This window comes from Cynoglossus semilaevis, chromosome 1 (genome assembly GCF_000523025.1).
Source record: "Cynoglossus semilaevis isolate Cse_v1.0 chromosome 1, Cse_v1.0, whole genome shotgun sequence".
Lineage (NCBI taxonomy): Eukaryota > Metazoa > Chordata > Actinopteri > Pleuronectiformes > Cynoglossidae > Cynoglossus > Cynoglossus semilaevis.
In genome coordinates this window covers 18371547-18384774 of record NC_024307.1, presented here as the reverse complement: position 1 = coordinate 18384774, position 13228 = coordinate 18371547, and the positions used below count along the sequence as shown (strand labels likewise).

The window sequence follows — 13228 nt, the reverse complement described above, 5'->3', positions numbered from 1 at the left end:
GAAATACAAAAAGTTCACAATTTGACAGGAAACTTTATAGAAATATATTTTTTAAAAATGTTCTCTTTTATGAGAAAAATGCAGAAAAAGATGTTATTTAAAAAAAAAAAAATTATAAAAATTGTTGTCAAACTTTTTAAGTTTTTGACCGGAAATGACACAAAAAGTTCATTTTGACAGGTTTTTTAGAAAATAAATTTTTAAAAAAATTCTCTAAATGACCTAATATGATTGATACATCGGACAAAGATAACATTTTGAAAAAAAATTAAAAAAAAATTTGTTTTTTACCCTCTGACCATGACACATGAAATTATGATTTTTTTGAAAAATTCCCCCATTTTTTTTTTTTTTAATTTTCATATAATGCTCCAATTTGATAAGAAACTTGTAGAGAATATAAAATTTAGATGTTTTTTACTTTCCAAAGATATTGTGAATTTTTTTTACCGTGTGAGGACTTTGACACATGAAGTTAGGATTTTTCCTAAAAATTCCAAAAAAAATTTATGCAGAAAGGAGACAATTTAGAATTTTCTTTCAATTAATTTTCTTCAAAATTTTTCACCATCTCACCAAAACTGCAAGCAAACTCCAAGCAAAACTGTTACCGAAAAATTTAAAAAAAGAATTTTCCTAAAAAACTCTCAAAATGCTATGATTTGATTAAAAAAAAACGCAGAAAATGTAAAATTTAGAATTTTTTCTTTCCAAAATATTTCATCAAAATATTTTACTGTCTGACCAGACAACAGGTGAAATTAGGATTTCCCCCCAAAAAATTCTCCAAATGCTCTAATTCAGTAGTTCTCAAACTGAGGAGTGCTCTCCAGTGGTACGCGGAGAAAATTCCTATTTTCACAATTACATTTTAAAATGAATAAATCTGAAACATACAATTAATAAACATTTAAACAAACATCTTTCTAACCATTTATAAACAAAATTGGTACTTTTCCAAAAAGATTCTTAATAATGCTTTTACAATCATGGTCACCCTTAAATCCATTCACAAGCACACTTGTGTTCCCACTTGTGTAAACTCTTATATTCACATTTACCCCATTAGTCAGATTTACATTTACACCAAACATCCCACTTCTATTTACACACACATTTTGCACTAATATTCACACTTAGGTCAGGGTGAGATGAAAATCAGGAACTGACCATTTTTCTCATGGTCTCCCATTTTAAAAGTTAACCTTTAGGCGATTGTCTATGAAGATTCTCAGTCATCCAGATCATGGTCAATGTTGAAGTCGGTTCCGTTCCGAACTTCAGGATGAGAAGTGAAATGTCTTCTTTGAGAAATTTCACGTCCAGTTACCTAACGAAAAACTTGATGTCCAGTTGCCTAACGGAGCTGTTCAACCTTTAGCTGAATTTTGATGCAGTAGTTTCTAACAAATTACTTATATTTAAAGACCGTAGACAAGGGAAGGGCCAAATATTTGTACTGCATTGTCTTCTTTGATACCCTGACGAGAAAAAAAGAAGTTTAGTTGAAGTTTGGAGTAAAAAGAGAAATCACTGTTGTTTGAGTTTTTGTCACATTTAATCAGAGAAAAGTGCTGAGATTCTGCAGTTTCTGTACATTAGTCATTTCACTTTCTGTTCCTTATTTTTTATCTGTACATTAAAAATCTGCTGGGTCACATATTTAAAAGCCATGAATGAAAATAAAAAAAAAAATATTTTCACAAGTTTGTTTCACAATACGTTCTCTGCATATTTACAACAGAACAGAGCAGAACAGCTGCTGAACAGAAAGAAGTGAATAAGGTTTCACTCAGAGCAGCACTCTGGTTCTGATCCTCAGCCTTGTTCTCACTCTGAGTTCTGATTCTGGCTTTTCTGAGTGGAGAAAAGTCTGTTGTTGGAGTGGGATCACAAGTAATTTAAAAAGAACCAGAACCAGAATGTCTGTCTGTCAGATCAAAGTACAAACTCACAATCACAGAGCGTGTGTGTGTGTGTGTGTGTGTGTGTGTGAGAATCGCAGACACTTCTCTGATGTGAAGTTGAAACAGAACCAAAACCCAAATCTGTTTGATTTTCATGTTTGTTTTTTATGTTTAAACAGAGATAAATGCTGGAAGTGTTTTTGTGGAAACAGTAGCAGAAAGTCAAGAAAGCTGAGGGAACTTCTGCCTGCACAGAACACCTGAGCTCCTGGGTCTGATGGAGCCAATGACAGTTAAAGGTACATTTCACACATTTCTTCAGCTGCTCTTTACATTCATGTACGAACAGAAAAAAATATATATACACGTGTAGTTCTACAGTTTGATCGTTGCAGTCTGGAGATTTGTTCCTTCACAGAATCAGTTTCTGTTCTGTGTGAAGTGAAATAACATCAAAGAAAACAAAAATAAATAAAATGTCATCAAATGAAATTCAGTTTTTTCTGGACTTAACAAATCTTTTCTGTGAATCAGAGGGTCAGAGGTCAGATGATGCTAGAGATCTTTGAGCTGAAAAAAAAATATTCAGACCTTGCTCGGTTCTGAGTCTCTTCTGAATGTGAATCTTCTCTGGACATTACTCCTTTGGAGCTGAACGTTCCCTGGACGTGAAACTGGACCTGGAGTTTAGAGTCCATTTAAAGTCCATTCCAGTCTGTGACTCTCAAACGCTCTCAGTAGAACAGTCTGTTACAGACCACCACAGGTGTGGTTTCTCCTGCTCCCGTTTGTCTTCTCATCTACTGAGGTGGGAAAACAAAAATCCTTCAAACTGAGGCTGGCTCCCCGTCAGAGGGTAGAACAGTGAAGTCCTGCTCATGTGAGCAAAGGTGACAGGTGAGTGGGAGAGTAGGTGAGTGGAGATGATAAAAATAAAACTCCCACACACTTAAAAAAAAAAAAAAAGTGGAATGTGACTTTATGTAGGAGTTTGTTCTGTTGGTGTTGATGAAAATTATCAAATGTTCAGCAGTGAAAAAGGAAATTAAAAGCCTGACACAACAGTGTACAACAAACCGACTGAAAAAGGTCAAATGAGAGGCTGATGATAACAAGGGCACGTGCACGGAAGAACGTGCACGGAAGAACGTGCACATACGGCACTGTGCAAAGATTTGAGTCAAATGTGTTCATTTTCCCTTTCCCTCCTTTTCTCCAGCTATTTTCCTTTTCAATAAATAAATGTAGAGACACAGGAGACCACTCTGTTTTCTGTCAAGAAAACATCTGGGTCGTGGACTCCGACATGGACATGTTCACCAGGACTTTTTTCACAGCACATGTACGTGTCTGAACTAATTGGAAGTTGTTTTCATTTTTTAAGAAGATATTTTAATTCTGACTTCTATTCGACACCCTCCAATAAATGTTTGTTATACTACAGTTAGGGGGCGAGGCTACCTTAGAACAACCTTTGACAGTTCTTATTAGACCTTAGTCCTCCACCTGTGGATGTGGGAGTGACCTCACATGCATGTTGACTCCTCTACTCTGCTGCTGTCCATTCCTCCTGCTCCAGTAGAACCCCAGAAGGTCAGTTCCATCCACGGTTCCTGCTCTGAACTTTCTACTCTGCTCCGCGTGGCCTTTAAAAGCCACACATTCATCGGTTCTACTCAACTAAACAGAGGCAGGTGTTGAAATGAGCTTGTTGAAAACTGTTCCTCTGTGACACAGGCAGCGTTTCTCTGGTTTTTGCTTTTAAATCAGAGAAGAAAATGTCCAGGTTGCGAAGATGGAACAAAAGATTCGGACGAGAGGAGAAGAAAAGAGGAAGAAACTGGCCACCAGCTGATGATCAGGAGGATGATGATGATGATGATGTTCAGACGCAGCAGCAGTTAGAGGCCAAGGATGTGTGAGGGAAGGAGCAGAGAAGAAGATGAAGATCAGAAAGACACTGATGAGATTTTCTCTGGTTCAGTCAAAGAGAAGCTGAAGAAACATCACGGTGTTTCCACCTCTACCTTCTCTGTTCTCCTCTCCAGCTTCTCAGCGTTAGCTAACAAGTGTGGTCAGTCCAGGGCCCAGAGTCGACCGGCCAACCGCAGTGGACTACATTAGATACAGGCCAGAAAAACAGTGCAGATGTGTCCAGGATGATTAATGTTCTGCAGCCGACGACTGTTTTGCGACGAACCTTCAGTGACGGACTACAAAGGTCTTAGAGCGAGAACATCAGAGCATCAGTGAAGATGTTTATCAGACAGGTCACAGCCTCAGAAACATCACAGCTGAGGTTCGTGTGTGTGTGTGTGTGTGTGGGGGGGGTGTTTGTTCTGCCTCAGAAAAAAAAAAAGAAAAAATAAGTTAGGTAAAAGACTCATCAACACAAAAAGCAACAAAGTCTGTGGATCTTCTTAGTTGTCTCTTCTAGCAGCAGACCACGGTCACCAGGCCGTGACCACAAATGGTTTTCTTCTCTCTTTTTTTAAAGGATGAAATGAAAATGGAGAAGCTCCTACATCGTCTCCCCCCCCCCCCCCCCCCCCCCCCCCCCCTCCCCCTGTTCCGAAACAGTTTCCTTATAATTGGAGGAAAAGTTCTCGCTTTACTCCACCCATCACTACGGTCCTGTGTCCCAGCATGCACTGCTGCCTATCAGAGCGGGGCTGCTGCGAGGAGGGGTCAGGGCAGAGAGGCTGGTGGAATAGCAGTCAGGGGCTGGGGAACATGTAGGCGGAGCTTGTGAGTGACGTAGCAGAGAGGGGGCGTGGTCAGATGCAGGTGGAGGGCTGTGCTGTGGGCTGCTGTTTACGGTTCCTCAGACCTCCAGACTTCTCCTTGTAGCCCACGCACATCTGCTGGGAGACGTCCACCAGAGCACTAGCCACAGCCAGACCTACACACACACACACACACACACACACACACACACACACAGAGTTATGTCAGTGTATGAACATATTCAAAGTGTGTTTTAAATCCAATCCCAAATACTATTATTTGGAGTCGTTTCTTTCTTCTTATTAATCCAGATACAGCAGAGTGTTTCTCTGGAGACAGACTCAGCTGGGGACCTTGTTCTGATTTGTTGTTGAATGATGTGGACAGAAATTCACAAACAACAACGTTCCATTCATTGAATTAGTGTTCACTGCCAGAAGCAACACGAGCCGCTTGGACCGTTCTCTGCTGGATCGCACGTCGATTGTGTTTGAAGTGTCATCATTCTGTTTTACATGCTGCCCTCCCCATCCAACAGCCCCGCCCCCCAGATTGGTTTAACCCAGTCCAGTGTTTACATTGTATTATACTATACTTCTGAACTAGACATCAGAGCAAACAGCGGTTCATTGAAAAATCATCTTTTTTCTCTGTAGTAGAGTCCAAGAGTTCCTCAACCTACGGCGTCGAGGACCCTCAGTGTGTGTGTGTGTGTGTGTACATCTCCACACAGGATCATCACATCTCGTTAACCACGGGAAGGTCGGAAGAACTTAGAAGTTTTTTAAGAGGGGAAGAAGAGGAGAACAGGAGGGAGGTAGCTGAAGAGAAGCTGACGCTGCTCCAGGGAAACACTCTCTCTCTCTCTCTCTCTCTCTCTCTCTAATGACTTAAGCATTTGAGTGGTAATTAATGAGAGCCTGGGGCAAAATGATGACAATCTCCGGAGTCACACTGTGGCAGGGATGGAGACAGTTTAAAGAGCAGGAGGAGGAGGAGGAGGAGAAGGAGGAGGAGGAGAAATGGGAGGTTTGGAATGAGTTCTGAAGGGGAGAAGGTTCTGTTCTGATGAGTGAATGACAGCACCTGGAACAAATGTTCAAACAAATGAATCTGCTTACTCAGCTTTTAACATTTCCTTTGCATCTGTTTTGTTTTGATTTTAGTCATTTTTATTGATTAAAATATTCTTTTCTGTCTGTTCATTATTTTTGTGACTCATGTCTCTGTTTCCTTTAAATGTTTCATTTGGGTCTTTTCTCTCTGTGTCACTAACGTGGCCCAGTTGAGGCCAAATTAACCTGTCGTGTTTGACGACTTTTTTGACCGGGAACACTAAAGTAAGGGGCGTGGGCTGAAGACGACAGGAGGGTTAAAGGACGTAAAGTTCTGGGTTAGAAGATCCAACTGTGGGCTAAAAGTGAAAAAGTTTAATTAAAGTGAAAGAAGATTTAAAAAAAATAAAAAGAATTAGTTTGTTTTTACCAGACTGTCCTGGAGGAGGGATGCCTCCGCTGCCCCTGGGTAACCTCACAAAGATGGAGAGCACGGCAGCTTTGTTTCCAAAGCAGGGCTCCAGGGCGATGGGTTTAGGGACCGACTGTGAGGAGAAGAAAAGAAAAAGAACAAAGTCTGAGAGATGAGAAGCTTCTCAGTGAGTCTGTGAACATTCTCTCCACTGCTGTTGGTGTCAGCAGAATAAGGAAAAACCAGAAAACACTTTCCTTTCCCTGCTGAGACACACACACTCATCTGCCGCCGTAAATTGGATCCCACCCTCACCACCACATCCCTCGCCTCCTCCTCCCCTTCCTCCTCCTCTTCCTCCTCCTCAAAAACCCAGTGTGCACTATTTCATGACAGAGCAGCCTGTGTGCAGTGTGGGCTCAGGGTGGAATCAAGTGTTGCTGCTGTACAGCAGAGATTTTTATCCTCCTTTCACTGCAGCCTGTACAACAGAGTGGACTCTACAGAAGCAGAACAAGAAACTGCTGCTCATACACTCCACCATTCTAACCTGAGGAGGACCAGTAAATACTGCTCTACAACAGTCACTGGCTTCTGCTGACAGGACAGCAGCAGCTACAGCAGCAGCAGCTACAACAACAGCAGCAGCAGCAGCAGCAGCTACAGCAGCGGCAGCAGCAGCAGCTACAGCAGCGGCAGCAGCAGCAGCTACAGCAGCGGCAGCAGCAGCAGCTACAGCAGCAGCCACAGCAGCAGCAGCTACAACAACAGCAGCAGCAGCAGCAGCAGCAGCAGTAGCAGCAGTAGTAGCAGCAGCAGCAGCAGCTTCTCTCTCTCAGTGTGACTCCAGAAGCAGGACAGTGAACTAGGCCACTGTTTTCAACACCTACAGTACAAGTCAGTGTCTCCTACTGTGAACGTCGTGACTGTGTCCAGCCCTGTCAGAACTTTCTGACCCTGGAAGCTTTATGAAAAAAAAGAAAAAAAGAAAAAAAGCCTGACCTAAACTGTTCTAAAGAATAACAGAGCTGCTGCAGCAGCAATGGCTGATGGGATAGAAAAATGCTGACTGTAATATTTAGGACCTACTGTAGGCAACAGGAAGTGAGTGTTTTCACTGTATGAACTGAGAACAGGGAACAGGAACATAGAACATAGAACATCTACATAGAAGCTAATGAAGGAGACCCTGGACAACAACTGAGCTGACAACATCTGCTGTTCTACAGCAGGGACCAGTACCAATTGGGAACAGTACCAGGGACTCTGTAGTTAATCAGGGTGGTTCTGTCTAAGAAGAATGGACTTTTCTCCTGGTAAACATTTTTAAAAAAATGTTGAGATTAAATCAGTGATAAACTAATTAGGTTAAAACCAGGAGATTCAACAAACAGCTGCAGGAACAAGGTCCTGGGGTCTCAGTCTCTCTCTCACACACACACACTCTCTCTCTCTCTCTCTCACACACACACACACACCACTAATGATATTCAGGCTCTGACCCATTTCCCACATTTACTCTGTCTCTGAGACCCAGCTTTCATACACAGCCTGTCACACACTCAGCACAGGGACTGACTGACTGAGTGCAGGTGTGTGTGTGTGTGGGTGTGTGTTTAATCCTCACAGTTGTGCTTTGACTGTTTTTCAAGTCAATTCTGACAGAAAACATTTCTCTTCTCTCCTTTGTTCTGTAAACACTCCACCGAGGAAGAAGAAAAACCACAGAGCAGTTTGTTTCAAGTCAATCTGAAGAAGAGACTTTTTCCACCACAGAACCTACATCTCCACACCTGCCTAACAACAGCCTGGTCTCAGGTTGAATTCTGGGTAAGCTGTTAATATAATGATAACGTTTACAAAACAATACAGTATTTCTACCACCTTCAAAGAGGATAAACAAACTAAAACTAAATACATGGTGGTCCCTTTAGTATCTCGTCTCCTAAAACACAGACCCCTAAAACTGAGAGGAGAGCGGACACTGAGCTGCTGCAGATACACATGTTTGGGTTTGACTCCAGCCCTGAGCTGAGACACTCCACCGTACCAATCTGCTCTCTTCGAGGTTCCTTCACCGACAGCTCTCTCCTCTGTTCTACACTCGTTCTGCTCCGGGCCAAACCAGGCCTGGAGTCTGGATCTGCCTCATCCTGGCTCCTCCACTTCATCTCAAGGCCAAAATGATCATTTCATCTTCTCCTTCTTCAGGGGATGGAGGGGGAGAATTATCCAAGTGTGTTATTGTTCCAGCTCCTGCTGATCAGGAACACTTGTCATGGTTTTGATTCTTCTCTTAATGAGATTCTGTGGTGTGGAAACACATGAAAACGCTGCTGCTGGAGAGGCCTCCTCACTCAGTCCTCACACAGGAACACAACGCTGTTTCACTGCAGCCTGATGGGAAAACAAACCACTCATCTGCTGCCTTCCAGTGCTTAATTGTGATTGGTTGATCTGCCGCACTCCCACATCTCAGCAGGTTTTATCTCTTCTTCTGGAAAAAGTATTTCTGACAAACAAAAACTGTATGAATTTGATCTTAATTTAATGTTTTTCTTTCCTGTGTTGGACTGACGGGATTTAACCAATAATAAATAAAAAAATAAAAAAGTGGTGAGTGAGTGAGAGTTGAAGTCTGACCAACAACATTTTTCCTGCTGTTTCTGGGTCAGTTCTCTGGAACTGTCCATGGTCCTGAAGCTCTGACAAACTCTTCTCTTGTTGTTAATAAAAGACAATGAAAAGCAACACAAATATCAGTTCTTCAAACCCCTCTAGAGGATCGGTGCTGCAGGGTTCTACTGCTCAGGGGTTCTACTTTTTTTTTTGTTCTCTCTGTTTTTTCAAAGCCTTGGCTGCAATTAAAGGTGATTGATTATCTTTCTTCTTCTCAACCTTCATGCCAACGAGGTTGCTCAGCAGATGCCGTCACTTCCTCCTCTCTGAGGCCCACCTCCTCCAGAGACTTATCTAAACTGTCCAGACGAAGCAGCTAAAGGTTCACCTCAATTACTTCTGGTAATTAGCTCAGCACGTGCACACACAGTATTCATCTTTGTTTTTACTTCCAGAGTCAAAGTCAGACCCTGTGACTGCTGGTACTGATAGGAGGAGTTCAGTAAAAAGCCACTGGAGAATTTTAGTTTCTAGAAGAGTGTGGAAGTAAATTGACCAGGATGATCAAAAACATACAGTGATTCTGTAGGTTCTGATGCTGCTGCTAAACATGGTGCTGTAACAGTTACTGTAACAGTTGGTGTTACAACTGTGAACACGTTCTTTTCAAACAGCTGAAGAATAAATGATAAGTTTAAACCAATCCGATTGTTACCAATAACAGACATCCGTTTTGCTGCTGCTAGCTACTCCTTCAGGCAGGAGATGGAACTGTTCTTCTTCTGTAGAGAGTTCTTGTTTACTGTTTGTCATGTCAACACCCTTCAATGCCTGAACCCTGATTCTGCAGAGAACGGTGAGTCAATGATGTCTGTCCTCCTGTAACCTTCAGATAGGTTTGTATGGTCCTACAACATTAAAGGTCCTCAGCCCAGCGTGCAGCAGCCGCCCTCCGCCCCCCATGTTTCCCCCCCACCACACATCATCCACCTGCGCTGTGGATTCTGATAAAACAGCAGGAAAGAAGAGGGGAACTCTGCTCTGGAGAGAGGGGGTTCACTGTCTGAGCAGCTGGAGGCATGGAGGAGCTCTAAAGCAGGAGATCTAAATGAGATCTGTGCTCCCAGAGCTATTACTGCCCCGAGGAGGAGGAAGAGGAGGAGGAAGAGGAAGAGGAACACAGGATGTGGAGGAGGAAGAGAAAAGAAAAGGTACAGCAGAGATGGAGGAGGGGGAAGAGGACGTGAACACATGTTGACGCCCACATCAACATGGAGACCGCACACACACACACACACACACACACACACACAGGAGCTGACTGATAAGAGCAGAAATCCTGAAACAGACGATAGGATCAGTGCAGAGATGATCAATTAGTGAAGGAGAGGAGAGAGGGTGTCAGCCAGGAGAGGTGAAACAAATGAACGCTATAAAAATTGCAATCGGGGTAAAGAGTGAAAACACAGGAGAAAAAAAAACATCTGGAGAAACAGAGAGAATAGGAGGAGAACCCACAGCCTGAAGATTTATCTGGAATCTAAAAATAAGGTTTCTGTTCTAAAGACTCCAGGTCAGAGGTCAACGCTCACCTTCACGTTTCCTCCAATCAGGTCGGGAGGCTCATCGTCTGTCTCCAAGGCCACGTTGATGGTGGCGAAGGGTCTGCTGGCCATCTGCTGCATCTCTCTGAGGAGTTGCTGTGGGGAGAGAAGGAAGAGGAGGTTTGTGGAAGTCACAGACAGGAGGTCCGACCAGTGTCAGTAGTGTGTGTCGTCTGTCACAGAAACTCATACACACACACGCTGTGAGTGTTAGTCTGACACAGACACGATCTGTCCCATCCCACACCATCTAACAAGTTTAGTTTGTGTTTTTGGAATTCTTCGTTGTCTCTGAGCAGGAACCTGACTCGGCCTCCAGGAGGAAACAGGTTTTAATGGAGGCCTTGAACGAACCCTTGCAGCTGCTGCTGTTTCCACAAGTCAGGTTCCAATAAACATAAAGTTGGTGAAGAATGGAAATAAAAAAGAACTGTTAAAGTATGAGTAAACACACTCTGACTGCAGTAGGTTTCCTCCACCGCCGCCCAGCACAACACACTCATTGTTCTCTGATTTATATCCTGGACCTTGGCCAAGCAGGGAGAAGTATGGAGGTGATTATGAGAGGAGAGGAAAAGTATAGGAAAGAGGCAGAGGAGAAGGAGGAGGAGGAGGAGGAGGAGCGTTGAAAACCACAGTAAACAGAACGATGCTGCTGTTAAAGCAGCCAAGGTTCTATGGATAAAAGTCCAAAGGCTCAGAACCAGAGCAGCAGAACAAACGTGGAGTCTGACAGAGGTTCAGATGTTCAGTCACCACAAACAGAGTATTGATGATGACATTCATCAGACACACAGACGTCCAGCAGTGAGGAGGTGGAGCAGGTGGACACGGTCCCCGACCTTCAGCTCATTAGTCGGAGACATCAGTGCTTCATCAGTGAAGATAAAGACCAACCTAAAGAGCACAGCAGCGGAAATCAAACCTGACATTTCTGTAGCAACAACAGGGTCACATGACCGAGATCAAAGACCAGGTCAGCGTTGAGGTTGTGATCCTCAGAGTTGATACAGAATTCAAAACCTTCTCACGCGGTCGAGGTACAATACCACTGCTGGCCAGCAGGGAACGGGCTCATTAAATATCAATTATAAAAATCATTATGTTTAACATTATTGTTGAAATCTTGTTGAACTTGTTGTGTTGTAGAACCACATTATTACCGACCAACCTGAACAACCATTTCACCAAAACACTTTATTCTCCAGGAGACTCTCTGCTGACACAGGAGCATCTGTGTCCAGGACTGATGCGACCCGACTGCTGGGCCGACGCAGCGGCCTCATATTTCAGGTGCAGACACGGAGCAGGTATCGATTCCTCCTTGACATCTCTACAGGAATGTGGATTAAGCACGATTCCTCTAAAAGTCAATCAGCTGCAGGGGTTTCAGGTTCTCTACAGAGCTGAGTTTCTACGAAGAAAAAAAAACATATTTCCATCCTCTCTAATGAGCCTGGATGCTGGAGATGTTTCTCTTCTTCTCTCAGGCTTCAGAGCAGAACGAACACGACATGATATGGTTTATTTTAGGGTAGAAAAGTTCATTAGTCTAGAGATATTTTTAGATGAGATAAAAACATATGTGAATGTTTCAGAATCTTCGGCTGATGTTCGTCAGTGGGTCTGACTTTTCTGTCTTCATCATGCACCAATGGCTGATGTTCGTCAGTGACTTTTCTGTCTTCATCATGCACCAAAGTTTTCAGAAAAGAAAAAGAAGAAAGAAGAGAAGACCTTCTCTGCCCACAAAGTTCCTGCACGTGCTGATAGTCCTCCACATCTAGAACAGTAACTGCTCAAGGTGTAAATATTAATAATAATAGTACCAGGTCCCTGAAGAACCAACACACTTTCTAATAATAGTTCCTGCACTGAAAAGGCACATGGTTCCAAGTACTGTTCCTGGTAGCTGGCTATGCAGCCCATGGCAGAGACTGATCCAAACAGTTCCATCCAGGACTGTTCAAGGTAATCCCTTAATAAACTGATTTAATGTGGTGATATTAGAACTGTTTATGTTAATGGATCTGCCTGTTTACACAAGTGCATTTCATTTAATCTCCTCACCACCTGCAGCAACGTCCCACAACTGTGTGAGTTCCTGAGTGTTCTCGTGTGTGTGTGTGTGTGTGTGTGGTTTAGAGGAAATTAATTTGCATTCATGGAAATATGCACAAAGTCAATTACAGTTACATCTAACGTGCCTGTCTCTCTCTCTCTCTCTCTCTCACACACACACACACACACAGAGTTATCTCCAGTCTTGCCTCTCCAGCAGCTGCAGACTCAAACATCACTTTAATGAGATTTTTGGGTTTTTTTTTTCCTCTCTAATGACTCCTTCCATCAGGTTTCACAGACTGTTTATAAAAAGTGGACATTAACTTTCTCAGTCCTCAGTGAATCCTCAGAAAACAACAGCCAGAGCTTGTGCTCAGTGCGTCTTCAGAAGAGAAGAGTCAAAAAGTCGAAGGGAACCTCGAATAAACAAAAACAACTGGCCCCAAAATAACAAACATTTCCCACCGTCCTGAACTGTTTTATTCACCACATGTTAAAGAGAATAAAGTGGGAACGGATGCAGCCCCACCCAGCACCCTGGTACTGTATGTGTGTTCAGAGCCAGTCAGCAATTAAAAATCATGTTTATGAGCAATAAAACAAACGTTGGTGTTGTTATTTATATTTCCATCCAATAATATCACGACAGCCATAATAAAACCATAATGAGGTTTCTAGTCTCAGATCTGGAGGTTGTCAAAGGAGGAGCGCCTCCATGTGGCCGATGGATGTTTTTTTCCCTAAAGATAATGTTTGTTCCTCCTACAGTTTGAGATTGTTCAGAATGATTTTCTGTTCCTAGATTTACTTAAAAAACTTGAAAATAAAAGTACTGAAAGA

The 13228-nt window shown here is 42.8% G+C and overlaps 1 protein-coding gene across 1 annotated transcript in view; it reads right to left on the bottom strand.

Moving 5' to 3' along the window:
• Window positions 1–4486: 4486 nt before the first annotated feature.
• Window positions 4487–13228, bottom strand: part of atrn (attractin) — a 52469-nt gene continuing 43727 nt past the window's right edge. Inside the window, exons 28-30 of the mRNA XM_017037151.2 lie at window positions 10313–10420; window positions 6120–6234; window positions 4487–4809 (exon numbers count right to left, since the gene is read on the bottom strand). Coding sequence (XP_016892640.1) covers window positions 4685–4809; window positions 6120–6234; window positions 10313–10420 — 348 coding nt within the window. The 3' untranslated portion in view covers window positions 4487–4684. The remainder of the gene's footprint in view (window positions 4810–6119; window positions 6235–10312; window positions 10421–13228) is intronic.